At 49.6% G+C, this 18,877-nt stretch overlaps 1 protein-coding gene across 2 annotated transcripts in view; it reads left to right on the top strand.

The window, feature by feature from the left end:
* Positions 1–3,402: 3,402 nt before the first annotated feature.
* Positions 3,403–18,877, top strand: part of KCNB1 (potassium voltage-gated channel subfamily B member 1) — a 125,752-nt gene continuing 110,277 nt past the window's right edge. For both annotated transcript variants that reach the window (XR_008674593.2, XM_019017497.4), the window contains exons 1-2: positions 3,403–3,791; positions 5,081–5,813. Coding sequence is in view for 1 of the 2 variants with exons in the window: in XM_019017497.4 (XP_018873042.1) it covers positions 5,247–5,813 (567 nt within the window). In the remaining variant the exon portion in view is untranslated. The remainder of the gene's footprint in view (positions 3,792–5,080; positions 5,814–18,877) is intronic.

Raw genomic sequence — 18,877 nt, 5'->3', positions numbered from 1 at the left:
ACCAAATGCTGGCTGGGATGTGGAGCTGTAGGAACTCTCAAGCACTGCTGGTGAGATGCAGCCTGGAACAGACATCTGTAGGGAGACTTGGGTGTGCTTAGTTAAATTAAGTGCATACATACTCTGTGATGTGTCAATTCTGAACCTGCAGGAAATGTTTTTTTAAAAAATCATCACCCTGGCTCATAAGCAGACATGTGGGAGGATGCTCGTGGATGCATTCATTGTGGTGGTGGGAGTTGGAAGTCTTCTGGGTGACCACATAGCGGGTGGACAGTGGAAAGGGGACCTGTGTCATCGTGAACAACTGTGCAGCTATTATGAGCAGCAGGCTGGGTGTACCCACAGCAACATGGATGGATCTTAGAGAAAAATAAATAGAATGTGATGTATAACACAAACCATATATGCAAGTTTTAAAGTGCACACAAAACACCAAACACAGTTTTCAAGAACTCATACAAACAAAGCAATATACAGGCCGGGCGCAGTGGCTCACACCTGTAATCCCAACATTTTGGGAGGCCGAGGCAGAAGGTTCACTTGAGCCCAGGAGTTTTAGGTTGCAATGAGCCATGATCATGCCACTGCACTCCAACCTGGATGACAGAGTGAGTCCCGATCTCTAAAAGCAAAAGCAAAAACAAACCCAAACAAAACAATATAAGGTTGACGCATGACAACCATTTCCTATGGGCTAGTGGGAGGGGAATGCAGATAAAAGGGAATTTAAAAATGAAAAAAAAAATACAGAAGAAAAACAAGTAACAAGGTTTTCTGTATGTTCCTGGCCTTGGCAAGAGAGGTGTGTAGCTCCACGAGGACAGGGACCATATAAATTACTCACCCTCAATTCCCAGCACCAACACCCATGCTGAGGCACACAGTAGATGCTCAGTAAACACCTGGAATGATTCCATTAATCAATAAATGAACTGATGGAGAAAGGACTTTTCAGAGAGGCTGCTCTGGTATTTGGATAGCCCGTTGATTTTGGAGTCAAACAAGAGATTCCCATATCTGGTTGTGCCAGCACTTGCCAGCAAGATATTGGGCAAGACACCTTCTCTCGGAGCTTTAGCTTCCACATCTATAAATAACCTCATCTCTTATTTACAGATGTGGAAGCTGATGGATGTTATACCTTCAGAGGACTACTGGTAGTAGGTGCCCAACAAACATGCATCTCCACTCCTTGGTTATATGGAGTAGAGAAGAACCACACTTCTAGGTGTTATTTTAGCTGTACCTGGAAGGCACCGTAATGCCTGCAGTAATGCCTGGAAATTTCACCATTATAGAGTCATTTTTTCCCTCTCATCAGGAAGGATTTATTGCTTTCTGAAACCTCCTGTGGGAATGCCCAGATCTCTGGGGAAAAGTTGCCTTCAACAGATTAGGCTTACAGAGGGGCCAGCTGAGAACCCTTTCTGACCCTAGGAACACCAGACTGAAGCAGGAGGGAATGTGATTGTTCACTGTCTCTCACACCCCAGGTCATTTGCACTTGCTGTTTCCTCCACCTGGAATGCCCTTCCCTCATTCTCCCCACGGCTAGTCCCTTCTTATCTTTCAAGTCTCTATTAATCTCCTCTGAGACACCCTTCCTCACCACCCTGTGTAACACTAGCAGCTTGGTCTCTCTCTTTCCACCCCATCATGATGTTCCATTTCCTTTATAACAATCACCGTAGCCTGAAACTCTCTCTTTAAAAATTTACTTTTTTAGTTACCTGTCTTCCTCCAGTGGTCTACAAGCTCAGAAAGGGGGGCAGGGCCGAATTAGGGCAATAGGTCAGAAGTTTAGGTTTTAGTCTAAAGCAAGGGAAAGTCTTGGGAAGGTTTTAAGCAGATGAGAAACATGGTCCAACATTTCATGGTCCATGAAATGTAGCAGTTGTTTTGGTGGTCACGGGGAGAATGAACTGTAGGAGGCCAAGATGGGAGCCAGGCATGGGAGCCAGGGATGAGGCCAAGATGGGAGCCAAGTTGCAGGGAGGTTGCAGGGAGACAAGATGATGGTACATTGGACAAGTGTCATGATGGTGGAGATGATAAGTGGACAAGTAAAAAATATATAATAATATTATGTGCAACTCTATGGAAATTATGGAAATGAACCCCTTAATTTTAGAAAGGAAGAAAAGGGCCAGAGAGGAACCTGTGTTGGAACACTGTGTCTTGTTCAGTTTTTGTCCTCCAGGGCAGGGGAGCTCACTGCTGTACCCATCCCCGGCACTTTTTTTTTCTTTGCAACAGGGTCTCACTGTGTTATCCAGGCTGAAATGCAGAGGTGCAATCACAGCTTATTGTGGCTTTGACCTCCTGGGCTCAAGTGATCCTCCTGCCTCAGCCTCCTGAGTAGCTGAGACCACAGGTAGGCAGCACCATGCCCAGCTAATTTTTTATTTTTTGGCAGAGACGGGGTCTCACTGTGTTGCCCAGGCTGGTCTCCAACTCCTGGGCTCAAGCCATCCTCCCGCCTCAGTCTTCCAAAGTGCTGAGATTACAGGCATGAGCCACTGTGCCCGGCCCCTGACAGCTATTTACTTATCATGCAGTAGATGAATATTTGAAAGAATAAATGAGTAAACACAAGGCCCATCTGTGGCATCCTTAGAGAACCCTTGCCTGCCTCTCCAGGTACCTCCTCCAGTTTTCATTTCTGGGATTATGTGATGGGTTTTGCCTCCCCCACTGGATGGGGAGCTCCAGGGGGAAGACTTTCCCTTCAGGGAGCCTGGCATTCTGCTTGCACATAGGAAGCTGTCAATAACCAGATGTCCAACTTAACATGAATAAATGAATGAATGAATGAATGAATCACCAGACTATATAAACCAGCTCACTCTTCACCCTGTCTTCCCCATACCTCGCTTTATTTTTCTTCTTAGCGGTTATCACCACCTGCCACATTGCATGTGTACTGATGTGTTCGTTGTCCGCCTCCGCCCCCCACCCCCGACCCCCCGCTAAAATCTAGAATGGAAACTCATGAAAGCAAGGGCTATTTACAGTTCCGATCTGCCCCCTCCCACCCTCTGACCCTTCCTCCTGTTTCATTATTTCCCCCAGCGCTTGTCACCGCCTCATATATCCTTTCGCTTTTTTGTTTATGATCTGTTTCCAACCAGCTCCACGAGGGCCGGATGTTTGTGTTTGGTTCACAGCTGTATCTCAGACGCCTGTCACCGTGCCCTGCACCGCGGCTCGCGCACAGGAGGCGTTCAACCCACGTTGTTGACGGGACGAAGGAAGGCGGGATCGCGAGGCCAGCTGTGCAGGTGGCCTGGGTGGAGAGGGATGCACAGCCACGCGCGTCTCCTTGGCCCGAGCCCGGAGCCCGCCCCCGGCCTCCCCGGCAGGCTGGGCCGGACAGGCAGGAGTTAAGCCGCGCGCGCTTCCGACCCGCAGGTGGCGCCGTCCCGCCTTGGTGCCCGGCTCCGGGCGCTCCGAAGTGCGGGACAGAATAGCAGCGAGCGCGGAGCCGAAGCTCAGCCCCGACTTGTTGATCTCGCCCAGGCAGCCGCCGCCGCCGCCGCGGGAGCAGGAGGAGGAGGAGGTGCCGCGCGGCCGCGGTCCTGCCCCCGCGCCCCCGGCGCCCGCCTGCGTCCCCCGCCTCGGAGAGCGCGCCCCGGCCCCGCGGCGCCTGCAGCCCGGGCGCGTTGCCTGCCCGGCCGGGGTAGGCCCGGCTCAGCCCGGCCCCGGGACCGCCGCTGCCCACGGGCGGGGGCGCCCGGGCGGCCGGGACGATGCGCGGTCCCTGGCCCCAGGAGGCGGCCGCCCTGGGGGTGAGTGTTGGGGCGTACGGCCTTCCGTGGAGGTGCATGGGGACACGGACAGGGGGTTTGCCTGCCGCAGCTCGGCCTGTTGGTCTGCTCGGGCTCCGCAGTCCAGGCTGGAGGAGAGCGGGGTGGGAGGCAGGCAAGGGCTGGGGGCCTGAGGGGGCGCGCAATCCCCATTCTGGGGCTAAGGCGTGAGCCCTACATGCAGGGGGTGCTCAGGGAAACCCCCCGAAATCACCAGTGCGCGGTAGGAGGATGGCACCTTTTGAAAAGGCCAGAAAATTTAGCTCATTTCCCCGCCTCCCACCTCCCCCACCCCTTCCCTTCCAAGCCCGGGGAAAGGCGCAGAACCCGGAGTTATAAAAAGCCATCGCAGGAGAGGAACGAGGAGGAGGAGGAGGAGGAGGAGGAGGAGGAGGAGGAGGAGGAGGAGGAGGAGGGGGAGGAGGAGGAGGAGAAGGGGGCGGGGAAGGAGCGAGGGGAGGACGGAGCAGGCGGATCCCGAAGACTCTGCCCGCCCCTCCTGCGGTAGGGTTGGGGGCTCAGAGGGAGAGGCGAGAGCGGGCTTTTCCTCCTCGCGGCTCACCTTGTCGCTGGAGCAACCTCAGGAGATGCTCCAGTGTTTGGGAAGAGGGGTCGCTCCAGGACAGAGGGGCTGTTGTGCACACCCCGTCTGTTGTGACCTCGGACAGGTGGGCACCTGGAACCCCCGGAATTCCCCCAAATCTTTTAAGATTTGGAAAAAAGCCCGCTGCCATTCCCCCACCCCCAAAATCTTGATTATCTCGAGCAGGGGAAGGAAAAGAAGAGAACTCGTTAAAAAAAAAAAAAAAAAAAAAAGGAAAGAAGAAGAAGAACGAAAGAAAGAAACAGATAAAGAAAGAAAGTTTTCATGCAGCTCCCCCTCTCTCCCCATGACGGGGCCAGGTTCGGGACTCGATCGGGAGACCCATAATGAAGAGAGTTTCAGCACTCTAAGGGGCGGACAGCGCCCCGGGCGGCTGGGTCGCGCCTGGGCCGCAGAAGCCCAGGGTGGGGCCTCCCGGGCTCCAGGGGCATCTCTTGGGGCCCTCTCCCCGCCCCGAGGGGCGGCCCCTCCCTCCATCCATGGGGTGCGGCGGACTTCAGCACCGGCAGGAGGGACAGCGACCATCCGTCCTACCCCACTGAGCCGCTTAAGCGCGGGGGAAGGTCAAGGCCGGCTGGGAGCCTGGTGGAGAGGTGGGGGGCGGGGGGACAGCATGCCCAGCTCCCCGTTTGCTGACCCTCGTCCGCTTTCGCTTTCTGCCTCGCAGCCGTCGGGATGGAGGTGAGAAGACGGCCGTGACGCGCGCCCGCGGGGCCCCCTGCACCCCCAGCAGCCCACAGCGCTCCCTGCCCCCCTCCCCCGCAGCAGCGGGCCTTGCCGTCGAGTGACAGCGGCCTGGGGGGGCAGGGGGGGCGGGGGCGGCCGGATCAGCGATGCCGGCGGGCATGACGAAGCATGGCTCCCGCTCCACCAGCTCGCTGCCGCCCGAGCCCATGGAGATCGTGCGCAGCAAGGCGTGCTCTCGGCGGGTCCGCCTCAACGTCGGGGGGCTGGCGCACGAGGTACTCTGGCGTACCCTGGACCGCCTGCCCCGCACGCGGCTGGGCAAGCTCCGCGACTGCAACACGCACGACTCGCTGCTCGAGGTGTGCGATGACTACAGCCTCGACGACAACGAGTACTTCTTTGACCGCCACCCGGGCGCCTTCACCTCCATCCTCAACTTCTACCGCACTGGGCGACTGCACATGATGGAGGAGATGTGCGCGCTCAGCTTCAGCCAAGAGCTCGACTACTGGGGCATCGACGAAATCTACCTGGAGTCCTGCTGCCAGGCCCGCTACCACCAGAAGAAAGAGCAGATGAACGAGGAGCTCAAGCGTGAGGCCGAGACCCTACGGGAGCGGGAAGGCGAGGAGTTCGATAACACGTGCTGCGCAGAGAAGAGGAAAAAACTCTGGGACCTACTGGAGAAGCCCAATTCCTCTGTGGCTGCCAAGGTGAGTCTGGGATCTGGGGGCTGCTGGTCTGGGGGGATCTGCTTGCATCCCCATATTGAGGACCACTGCTGGAGGACTCTGGCTTTGTTCCCAAAGATGAAGATTAGAAATGGGGAGGGGCTAGGACTGAGTCCCCAGAGGTGAGGACCAACCCGCTCAGACTTTTCCCATGTGGCACTGGTCACTCCATCTTTTTATTATCCAAGACGTTATACCCCTGCTTTGTTGGAGAGGTTTTACAGGGACCCATAAAAAGCCACAGTAAGAAGATGGACACTGACGAATAAGAGAGAGAGCACAGAGAGACAACAGTGGCTTGCTGGGGTGGAGTAGGGTTTGCTTCCCTGTGAAGTCCCAGACCTAGGCTGGATTGGGTCACCCTGTGATTTTAATATCTCCATATTTATAACCTCACTCTGCCCCAGCAAGGGAATAAAAGCAGCTTACAGACATGCTTACAGGACATTGAGATACTGTCAGATAGTTTAAACATAAGTAAAAAGGGACCCCGAGGGGTGGGTGTGGACCCACATGACACATGCAGTTGGTTGTGGATGCTTGTGGGTGAGGGGTCACCCCCTGGTTACTTATTTATTTGGTGAGTTTATTTCCAGAATGGTTTGATGCAGCTTGTAAAGATGCTTCGGCTCTTGGAACAAGATGTAAATTTCAAAATAGGAGAGAAAAATGAGGCAATGTGAAAAATAAAGGAGGAGGAGGAGGAGGCAGGAATGAGTTTGAACACAAAGAGTGGGCCAGAGAGTCTTTGGTGCTGCTGGGTAATGGCAGGGGCTGTAGGGGACTGAGGAAGGCTTGGGGTGGGAGCCAAGGCAGGGCAGGAGGGCACTGATTGATCAGCAACTTCTCTATATCAGGCTGGGATTCGGGGTTGCCTGGGAAAGATGGGGCCTGTCTTCATGTGCCCGAAGTGCTGGGTGCTGGGAGCAAATGACAAAACAGTGTGCGCAAGGCTATAAAAGAGGTTCTGTGAGGTTCACGGAGAACCCAGAAAAGAGAGATGTTGATGTTGAAATCCAGCAAGACCAACTTGGGAAACATGGGGAGAATGTAACTGAGTGTGGGGCCTAAAAAAAGGGGTCAGGTATATAGATTTGTGGCAAAAGAAAGAGGAGAGGAGGAAGCCTAAATATCCAGCCACATCTTACTAGCTAGGGCTGGCTCCTGTCCAGCCCAGCCTTTCATTGTGGGGTCTCTGGCTCAGTTCTCACTGAAGGCCCACCTGCAGGTCCCAGTCTGAAGGGAGACTCCGTGGGGTCCTTCCTCCAGATCTAGCCACCCAAAGAGAGGCCCCTGAGAGTGGATGGAGAAGGGGTGGCTGGTAAGAGGGTGGAGGGAGCCCCCACGTGTTTTTTTCGTTTCCCTGTTGGCCCTAACAAGGATGTAGAGGCTCCTGGGCCTGGCTTCCTCCTCTGAGGCTGTGGGCTGTCTCTCTCCATAATCCCGCCCCCAATTTTGTGTCCAAAAAGCCTCCTCCTAAGACAGAGTCACTCACCCTTAATCAGCTTAGGATCAACAGACTTATTTTGCTATTTCCAGGCATGACACAGGTTCTCCCACTCCACATCCCATTTAGGCCCAAACGTGACTCTCCCTCCCTGTCCCATCCCTAAGACATGAGAACAAGGTACAGGGAACTGGACAATTTGCCCTCCCAGAGAAGAAGCAGGCACAGGGCCATGTTTTGCTCTGGCAGCAAGACCCAAGCACCGGGGCTTGCAAGAGGTGCTGTTTGGGAATAAAGAACCTCTCCTCTCCCTTGGGTTAATCCGCTAGCAGGGACAGCCTCGTGACCTCTCCATGATCCCAGTCTGGGGCTGCCGGCTCACATTCCTGGCAGATGGACCATCTAGGATTTTCTGTAGCCAGAGCTGAAATGGGGAGGGAGGCAGGCTCACTGGCCCTCAGAATAGAAATCCTGGGTGCCAATGATCAAACACCTACTGTGTATGGAGTGTAACAACGCAGCTCTGTTATTATCCCACCTTTCGCAAACAGTGAGGCTGAAAGAGGTTAAGTAACTTGCCTAAGGTCACACCGCAGGCAGTCAGGAGTAGCCAGAAATCCAAACCGAGTGTTCTTTCTATAATGATCAAGTGCCGCAGCCTCCTCCCCAGTCTCCCGGCTTCCACTTTTGCCCCTGCAATCCATTCCCCACATAGCAGCCAAAGTGAGCTTTTCAAAATGTAAATTGGATCACATTATTCATCTGCTTAAAATCCTCCAGAAGTTTCCCATCACACTCAAAATAAAATTCAGACTTTTCATCCTGGCATACAAGGCCCAGGCAGAATCTGGCCCCCATGACCTCTCTGGGCTCATCTCTTTTGATCTCCTCTGGTTCACTTGGCTCCAGCCCCACTGGCCTTGCTGTTCCATAAACAGGCCAGAGTTTATCTGACCTCAGGACCATTGCACTTGCTGTTTCCGCTGCCTGGAATGCTCTTCCCCAGATTCCCCCGTGGCCAGCCCCTTCTCCCCCTTCCTCATTTGAGCAGGTCCCTGCTCACATGTCCCCTCCTCATACAGACCTTCCTTGACCGCTGTTCTAAACAGTTTCCCTCCCCTCACTCTCTGCTGCGTCATGCAATGCCTTTCCTGCAGAGGCCTTAAACGCCATCTGAAATTATATTTGCTTCTTTGTGTTTCTCTGTTTCACACCCACAAGAATGGGAGTACCATGAGTTGATTCACTGCTTGATTCCCAGCATCCATGATGGTGCCTGGCACTGAGGAGCATGTGGAATGAATAAATGAATGAATGAATGAATGAATGAACGAACGAATGAATGAATCAAGCAAGCAAGCAAGCAGTCAGTCACTGTGTCTCAGGGTTTGGGGACCTGTCACCCCTTCTCATTGCCCACCTGCAACCCAGGTCCCTGTGCCTCTGGCCTCCTTTGAGTCATCTGCACCTTGCCCATCCCATCCCCACCCATCCCCCCAGCTTGGATGCCTTGCTTGTCAAAACAAGCAAAGCCTGTGGAAATTGCTTAGAACTCACAGAGTGACAGGACCAAATGGAGGATCATTTCTAGGTGATTGTAAGATACAAAAGTGGCCATATCTCATATGCTGAAGAGCAAGGATGGATCTGGTTCTGTGCCACTCCCCACTTCCATAGCTTTTAGCTTTAGGTAATTTCTCCAACTTTCCAAGTCCCAACCTTCCACCTGTAAAATGGAGATAAAAGGCTCACCTTACAGGGTCTTCATTAAATCACATTTGTCAAAATTTTGCCCAAAGCCTAGCACATAGCAGGTGGTGATTGTTGTTATAAATGCTAAGGAAAAGAGTCTTTTTTCTAGGGCTGGGTGGGCCGAGTTGCTGCAAACCCTTTCCTTCTGAGAGCAGCAGGGCCAGGGAGACTGAGCTGACACTGTTAATAATTGATGGGATGTTCTGGCAACTCGGAGACAAACCAAAGCACAGACCCTAGGCTTTGCCATCAGGGGAGCGAAAATCAAAACCCATTAGGCAAAAGGCAGTGTGATTGATTCTTGTTTAGAAGATGGGGACAGCCCCATTGGTGTGGAAGGGTTGCAGTGCTGGGGCTACCACGGGGCTTTGGCTTTCTTGGAAAACTCGACAGGCTTTTCTCAGTAGGAGAGACAGGGAACTGATTTGCCAGCCCAGGAGTGTCTGTGATCCCTGGGATAGTCTCAGGGTTAAAGCCCTGAGATAACTTCCTAATTTCCAGGGTAGCTTATGTTTGTTGTGCCCAGCACTGATTAGTGGTGCTTCATATCTGCTATCTCATTGAAATTCCTCCAACAGGGATACAACCAGGTAGTATGCCAGTTAGGGATGCTTTGGGCCGCAAGTAGCAGAATAGAAAACTCAAAGCAGCTTCAATAAGGAGGAAGATGCATCATTGAATATAATATGAAGTTCCAAGGCAGTTGGTTTTAGGTTGAGTTAATGGCTCAGTGATGCCACCAGGATTCTAGATTCTTTTCATCTCTCTGCTCCTCTGCTCCCCAACCCCTGCAAGTGGCTTGGTCCTCATGCTTGATGCTTCATATCACAAGATGGCTGTGCAGTTCCAGCCCTCAGACGTACATTCAGTGATGTTTAACCCATGAAGAGAAACATTTTCTCCTATGCTCCACTTTCTTTCTTTTGTTTTTGAAATGGAGTCTTGCTCTGTCGCCCAGGCTGGAGTGCAGTGGCGTGATCTTGGCGGCTCACTGCAACCTCCGCCTCCTGGGTTCAAGCAATTCTCCTGCCTCAGCCTCCTGCCGAGTAGCTGGGATTACAGACATGTACCACAATGCCTACGTAATTTTTGGGTTTTTAGTAGAGACAGAGTTTCACCATGTTGGCCAGGCTGGTCTCAAATGTCTGATCTTAAGTGATCTGCCCGCCTTGGCCTCCCATAGTGATGGGATTACAGGTGTGAGCCACAGTGCCTGGCCCACTTTCTTTTTTTCTCTGAGAGGAAACCCTTTCCCAGGAGCACCCTAGCAGACTTATTTTAAAATCCCATTGGCCAGGACAGGTCACATGCTCATGCTCTAGCTATGAGGGAACCTGAGAAAGCAAGTGTCTGGCATTTTCAGATGAGAGAGGGAATGGATTTGATGAGTGGTATGAAGACTCTTTTACAGAACAGGAAATGGAGGCTCTGAGAGGCGAAGTCACTTGCCTGAGCCCACACAGCTAGGTTCTCAGTAAATATTTATCAAACGAATGAAAATTGCAGAGCCAAGGATTGAACCCAAGTTTGTCTGGTTCCCAAGCCTATGTTTCTAAATCCTGGGACCTTGGGTGGATCATTTTAGCTCTCTGAGGTCCAGTGAATTCATCTGCCTGATGGTGATAATAGTCATAGCTCCCTTTCAGGGCTCTTTTGATGATTCAGTGAGATTTCAGATGTGAATGTAATTTGTAAATGGAAAGTACTTTATAAGTATGAAGTATTATTGTATTCAAAAGTGGGAGTGGAATTTATTTATTTTAAATTTTTTAACTTTTTTCAGAGACAGGGTCTTGCTCTGTCACCTAGGCTGGAGTGCAGTGGTGCAATCAGAGCTCACTGTAACCTCAAACTCCTGGGCTCAAGTGATCCTCCTGCCTCAGCCTCCTGAGTAGCTGGGACTACAGGTGCACACCATCACTCCTGGCTACATTAGAAATTTTTTTTTGTGGAGACAGGGTTTTGCTACATTGCGCTGGCTGGTCTCGAACTCCTGGGTTCAAGTGATCCTCCCATCTAAGCTTCTCAAAGCACTGGGATTAAAGGTGACAGCCATCATGCCCAGCTTAGAGTGGCCTTTCTTTAGGAACAGTGGTCAATATTTTTCCCATCACAGACTTGATTAAGAATCAGCTCTGGAGTCCAACAGATGCGGTTGATTTCTTGTCTCCATTGCTTACCATGACTATGACCTTGGGCAAGCCCCCTTCCTTCTCTGAGTGTCACTTTCCTTATCTAGGAAATGAGAATTATAACAGAGGCAACCATGAAGAGCTGTTAGGAGATGCCCCTAATGTAAAGAGCCTAGCCCAGCGCCTGACTCATGGGAAGCATTCAGTAAGTGGCAGCAACAATTGTTAGTGTTTTCACGGAATTCCTCTGCTCCAGCTACATGTCTCTAGTGTAATGAGGTTCCAGCTTCCTTGACCTGAGCCACAAGGATCTGTGTATTATCATCAAAAGAAATACGGGAACCAACTCAGAATCTATGGGGCCCCTTCAGTGTGATGAGTCATCGACTTAGGCTCTTGCTGGCCCCAGCTTAGTCAACCCAGATGCCTGTTTTTATCCTGGCAGATAATATGCCAGCAATTCTGAATCCTGATTGTGGGGTCACACAGACCTGGCTTCGAATCGCAGCCCAGCCTTGTCCTAGCTGTGGACTTTGGCCAATTTTCTTCACCTCTCATCACTTCCATTTCCTAATCTGTAAGTGAGGGCAATAATAAAACCTACTCCACAGGGTTGTCTGAAGGATGAAGGATGATAGCGCATGCTCAGTGTTGAAGCTGTGCCTGAGAAATCCCACATCCCCACAGGATAAAGAAACCCAGAGACCCAGGATGCTCCAGTGACCTGCTGAGGATCACACGGCCCATCATAGCCTTTCAAATCTCCTGAGAGACCAGCTGCTAAGAGATGATCCTGGTCAAACATCCTGGAGTAACAGAAAGATCCCTGAGCCTCAGTGGGTATGGGTGGCGGGGCCAGAAAGGCCTGGGCATGGCCCCTGATCTTTCACCGACTTGCTGTGTGAATGTGAAATGCTAGGAAGAAAAAGAGATGGTCAAATGAACGGGGTGGCCAAAGCTTAACTAACTAGAAGAGAACAAGAATGCATTAGGCACCAACTCCATACCCAGCGCTTTGTGTACTTCCCGTACTTGATAACGTCATCAGGATGGGAAGCACTTGACCTTAGCACTGGATTGCCCAAGTTCAGAGTCTGGATTCTCTACTCACTAACCATGTGATTTGGGGTCAACTATTGCAGCCCTCTGTGCCCTGGTTCCTTCAGCCAACAGCAATTTTGGGCCAATCACTGTGCCTGCCTCATTGGATTGGGTTACATGCATTAATGTATGCAAAGCACTTAGACTAGGACCTGGTATGTAGAAAGCTCTCAATAACTGTTGGGTTTTTTTGTTTGTTTGTTTGTTTTTGTTTTTTTACTGTCCTCTCATGTAATCCTCCTGACAATCCTGCAAGATAAATAAGCTCCTTTTCAAAAAACTGCTCTCATCAAATGACACCTGCTCATTGTAAGGTTAGAGGCTTTCTCTGGCCACTGGAGTCCAGTAAAGGCAGGGCACTAACACCCCAGCAGGAACTAGTGCGATACTCACCTGCCGGCTGATGGGGAAGGTGTGTACGTGCTTCTCCCCTGGCTGGGGGTATAACTCAGAGGTGTGTGTTCTACACTGGTCCCCAGGGCAGCTCCAGTTGCTCACAGCAATTACTTGTTTGATAACAGTCCCTGTTTGACCTCTTTCCTATCCCTGTCTCATGTTCCCTCCCCCCTTCCAGAGTTTTCTGGGATCACTTATCATATAAGCCACTTGTACACAGAACCTTGTCTTAGGATCTGAGACTCTGGGGAAACCAACCAAAGCTCTGTAGGACATATCATTTATTCAGAATGACCTGGTGTTGTATTATAGACAGCCCATCCCCGATAGAGAGAACCTCTCGGAGGTTGTCATAAAAGAAGAAATTCTAGGTCTGGCAGGTCACAGTCAGCCTCATCTCTGTCTCTTAGATAAAATGAAAACCACAGTGGTGGCAGCAACAGCTAACACTGAGTGCTTACAATGTGCTTGCCTGGCATAGTGCAAAGGGCATTAAATGCCCCATCACATCTGATTTTCACAGCCCCCCCATAAGGGAGGGATAACTACCCTCATCTTACAGCCGTGGAAACCGAGGCTCAGAGAGGGGAAGTGTCTGGCCCAGGGTCACACAGTGAATGGAAGGCTGGGACAGATCCCACCCAGGACTCCCTGACTGCCCAGCCCATGACTTTGATCTCTGAGTTGTATGAGTGACCTTCAGAAAGTGAGAAGCAAGATCCCAGTATTCCCTTCTCATGCTGGGGCAGTGCTGAGAGGAGAGAGATTTGTCCAGAATCACCCTATGACTTGGGAGTGTTCCTAGCTCTGGATCTAGGATGACTTTACCCCCAAAGGCTCCTGGATGGGACTATGGGAGAGACAGATTTAGCATTAAGCATTATTTTAATAGATAAACTAAATGCATAAGGTCCTACCTTCTCCCTGAGGTGAAATCAACTTGATTTTGGTGTCTCCAGCAGGAGTGGGCATGACTAGGTGGGGCCAGAAATGGGAGGAATCTCTCAGCCCCCGTATTGGGAGTGGGTGGGGTGGGAGCTAGAATTCTCTTGTTAATATCCAGGGCGCCAATGCTCCTTAAATGTTTTCTCTGATGACATAAATAACAAATAAGATGTAATGTTGCCACGTGAGACACACTTCTGTGGACCTGGGTACAGGCCTGGATTCAAATCCCACCTCCTCTGCTTCCTGGCTATATGAGCCCCCAAGGCGCCTCACCTCTCTGAGACTGGGAGGTGGGGTACACCTCACAGAGTAGCGCTTCTCCATGCTGGCTGCACATAAGGATCACCTGGGCTTTGCAAAATACTCATGCCTAGGCCCCACAGTTGAAACTCACCCCCTAAGTGGTTTCTTTTTAGTTCTGGTAAAATACACATAATATGAAATTTTCCATCTTAACCGTTTTAAAATGTATGGTTCAGTAAAGTATATTCACATTGTTGTCCAACCAATCTCCAGAACTTTTTCATTTTGCAAAACTGAAACTCTGTGCCCATTAAATTCTCCTGGGCCCACCTCCTAGGCCCTGGCAACCCCCTTCCTACTTTCTGTCCCTTTGAACTCAACTGTTCTAGGTACCTCATATAAGTGGAATCATACAGTATTTGTCCTTTTGTGACTGGCTTATTTCACTTATCATGCTGTCCTTCAGCTTCGTCCATGTTGTAATGTGTCAGAATTTCCTTCCTTTTAAAGACTGAATACTTTTCCATTGTATGTATACACTACATTTTGTTTATCCATTCATCCATCGACAGACACTTGGTTGCTTCAGCCTCCTGGCTATTGTGAATAATGCTGCTATTCACATGTGGTACAGATATCTCTTAGAGTTCATGCTTTCAATTCTTCTGGGCATGGATAAGCAGAGACCAACTAGAATTTTTAACAATTCTTTTGGGTATATACTCAGAAGTGGAATTGCTGAATCATATGGTAATTCTATTTTGAATTTTTTGAAGAACTGCTGCTCTGTTTTTCATAGTGACTGTTACCATTTTACATTCCCACCAATGGTGTACAAGGGTTCCAATTTCTTCCTATCTGTATTAGTCCATTTTGCATTGCTATAGAGAAAAACCTGAAGCTGGGTAATTTATAAAGAAGAGAGTTTTATTTTGGCTCACAGTTCTGCAGACTGTACCAGAAGCATAGTGCTGGCATCTGCTTCTGATGGGGCCTCAAGAAGCTTACAGTCATGCAGAAGGCAAAGGGGAAGCACGCGTGTCACATGAAGAGAGAAGGAGCAAGAGAGAAGCCAGGCCTTTTTAAACAAGCAGATCTCACATGAACGCATTACCGTAGGGAGGGCATCAAGCCATCCGTGCGGGATCCACCCCCATGACCCAAAGACCTCCCACTAGGCAGGCCCCTCTTCCAACATTGGGGATCACATTTCAACATGAGATTTGGAGGGGACAAATAGCCACTATATCAACATCCTTGTCAATGCTTGCTATTTTTTTGTTTACGTTTTTTTTTTTTTTAGTAGCTATCCAAATGGGGTGATGTAGTATCTCATTGCAGTCTTGGTTTGCATTTCCCTGATGATTAGTGACGCTGAGCATCTTTTCATGTGTTTTTTGGCCATTTGTATATACTAGCATCCCCTTATCAGGATGCCTAAACCTCAGATAGTACCAAACCCTGTATATTATATGTTTTTTCCTACACATCATACCTATGATAAAGTTTAATTTATAAATTAGGCACGGTAAGAGATTAACAACAAAAACTAATAATAAAATAGAATAATTACAACAAAATACTATAATAAAAGCTATGTGAAAGTGGTCTCTCTTTCTCAAAATATCTTATCGTATGTAATACTTTTGGACCACAGCTGACTGCAGGTAACTAAAACCTTGGGAAGTGATATTGCTGTGATAAGGGGGGACTACTGTATTTTCTTTGGAGAAATGTCTACTCAAGTACTCTTCCTATTTTAAAATTGGGGGTTTTTTTGGTTGTTGTTGTTATTGAGTTGTAAGAATTCTTTATATATTCTGGATAGTAATCCCTAATAAGATATACGATTTGCAAATATTTTCTTCCATTCCATAGGTTGTCTTTGCACCCTGTTGATTGTGTCCTTCAATACACAGAAGTTTTGTATTTTGTTGAAGACCAAGTTGTCTGTTTTTTCTTTTATTGCCTGTGTTTTGGTATTATATTCGAGGAATCTTTGGCAATAGGGGGAAATCATAAAGCTTTTCCCCAAATTTTTTCTGAGAGTTTGACAGTTGTAGTCTTATTTTAGGTCTTTGCATGTGGTGTGTAAGATAAGGAACCAACTTCATTCCATTGCATGGGGATATCCCCATTTTCCCCACAGCATTTGTTGCCCTGGGTGATTCTGCACACGGCCAGGAAGCCCAGCCACAGAAGACAACATGGGATGGCGGAGATCAGAGGTGCTAAGCTGTGGAGCACCATGTGCAGTGCTAGGAACAGAGGGAGTCGCCATCTGGGGCAGCTGCTGTTATCATTGTTGCCAGGATAAGGGGCAATCTCTGACACACCCAGCATGGCTCATCCCTTCCTCTTCCACTCAGGACAACTTGGCAGAATGCAAGTGAGAGAGTGAGATGCAAGTGTGAGTGACGTGTCTAGGTTGTGGCCACTTCTTGCCACCCCACTGCTGCCTTCCTGACCCTATCCTCTCCCTCCTGGACCATTGCAGGAGCCTCTAGTCCCATCTGCTGCCTCCAGCCTCCCATCCCCAGTCTGGTCTCCACACACAGCAACTCACGCCCCCACTCAAAACCCTTCTATGGCTCCTGCCTCACTCCGAGAAAAAGCCCAACTCCTCAGTCCCACTCACAGGGCCCATTATCTGGCATCTTCCCCCTTTTCCCAGCACCCTTACAGCCTCCTTCCCTACCACTCTCCCTCTCCATCAATCTGTTGCACCCACAGAGGCCTCCTTGCTGTTCTACGCACCCTCCCACCTCAGGGCTTTTGCACTTACTGTCCATCCCTTCTGCCTGGTACGGTCTTCCTGCTGATGCCACGAGACTCACCCCTCACATTGTTCAAGTTTCAGCTCAAATGTCATCTCAGCAAGGCCATCCTTGACCACCACATATAAAATAGCACTGTTCATTCCCCATGGCTGCTTTATTTGTTTCAACCTGACATATAATTACTTAATTATATGATTCCTTTCCCTCTCTCCCACTTTGATATAAGCTTCAAAGGGCAGGGATTTTGTGTGCTTTGTCCACTGTTTTGTCTTCAGTGCCTGCCATAGAGCAGGCATGAAATACATGCGTTGAATAAATGAATGAATGATGTTATCCTAGAGATAACTGAGAATACTAATTGATGAAAAAGGAATTTGTTTACAAACTTTGGGACTTTCACTCTTATTACTAACACATTGCTAGAAGTCTGACTCTCAGCTGCTTATGCCAGGCTCTGGATGAAGAATGTGTCTGGTTTTTCAACCAGAGCCCAGTTTCTCAACCTTAGTGCTACTGACATTTGGCGATGGAGAATTCTTTGCCGTGGGGCTGTCCTGTGCATTGGAGGATGTTTAGCAGTGGAGAATGGACATTAGAGAAAGAAGGGATAAGACGCTGCCAGGAGGATATTGCATTATTCCAGGAAAGAGAAGAAAGATGACAGCTCAGAAGAGGGTGGTGGCAGGGAAGATCGGTGAAAAGTGGCTGGACTCTGGATATAAGGTGTGGAGGCAGCTCCTGGGAAGCCACAACGCCCCTGCCTCCACCAGTGGTCACAGACCCTCAGGCTGTGCAATGGGTCTTAAGCCCTAGCCTTTTTTTAAGCTGTGAGTCCTTGGGTCACGTAGCTGTTTCCTCATCTGTAAAATGGACCTAATCACAGCACGTACCTCATAAGGAGATTGTAAGGATTTGATAATTATGGCAAATAACAATAACAGACACATAATGCCCAACAGGTCAATAACAAACTTTTATTATCATGATTGGTTGTGTATATTCATTCAGTGGAATTTATTGAGCACCTACTATGTGTCAAGCATTGTGCTGGGTGCTGGGGACAAAGCAGAAATCAAAACAAAGATCCCAGCTCTCATGGCACTGATATTCCAGTAGAAGAAGGAGCAAGACTATTAAAAAAATAAACATAGATACTGATTGGACCAAAACAACCATGCAAAATAAATCATGAGACTGTAAGACAATCAGGGAAAGAAAGATGAATGCTAACTGAATATTTGATGATATTGAGGAATGAATGCTGTGTTTTTAGATGTGATAATGCTATTACGACTATGTTTTAAAATCTTTATCTTTTAGATACACATACTGAAGTGTTTATGGATGAAATGACAAGATCAAATAATTATGTAATTTTTTTTTTTTTTGAGACAGAGTCTTGCTCTGTCGCCCAGGCTGGAGTGCAGTGGCTCAATCTTGGCTCACTGCGACCTCTGCCTTCCAGGTTCAAGCAATTCCCCTGCGTCAGCCTCCCAGGTAGCTGGGATTACAGGCACCCGCCACCATGCTCAGCTAATTTTTTGTATTTTTAATAGAGATAGGATTTCACCATGTTGGCCAGGCTGGTCTCAAACTCCTGACCTCAAGTGATCTACCCACCTCGGCCTCCCGAAGTGCTGGGATTACAGGCGTGAGCCACCGTGCCCGGCCTGATATAATATTTTGGATGGCACTGTGGAGAAAGTTCTGCAGGGAAGGAGGGGAGTGCTGGGGCTTAACCAGGCTGGTCAGGAAAGGAGAAGGTGCCAAGTAGAAAGGGAGGGAGACAGGCATGTGGGCATGTGGGGGAAGAGTGCTCTGGGTGGAGAGAAAAGCAGTGCTAAGGCCCTGGGACAGGAACGTGCCTGGGGCACTCAAGGAACATTCAGGTATTAATGCGGTTGGAGCAGAGTGTACCGGAGGCAAGAGAGTAGAAGGAGGTGAGATCAGAGGTGTGACCTTGTGGGTCACTGCTGAACTCTGACCCTTCCTGGGAGCCTCTGAGCCCCAGAATAGGCTCCCTGCTTCCAGCCTTTCCCATCCAGTTCAACCTCTGCAGAGCAGCCAGAGCCGACTTTCTCAAATGAAGTCTGCTCAACTTCATCACCCCCTTCCCAAAACTTCCATAGTTCCCACTGCCCCCAGGATAGTCCACACTCCTTAGCCTGGCTTTCAACATCCCAACCCAACTCTCCACCTTCATCTCCTCCCCGTCCCTTCTTCAGACACCCTCTGCGACCACCACAC

This window comes from Gorilla gorilla, chromosome 21 (genome assembly GCF_029281585.2).
Source record: "Gorilla gorilla gorilla isolate KB3781 chromosome 21, NHGRI_mGorGor1-v2.1_pri, whole genome shotgun sequence".
Taxonomy (NCBI): Eukaryota; Metazoa; Chordata; class Mammalia; order Primates; family Hominidae; genus Gorilla; species Gorilla gorilla.
This window is presented reverse-complemented; position numbering and strand designations above follow the sequence as displayed.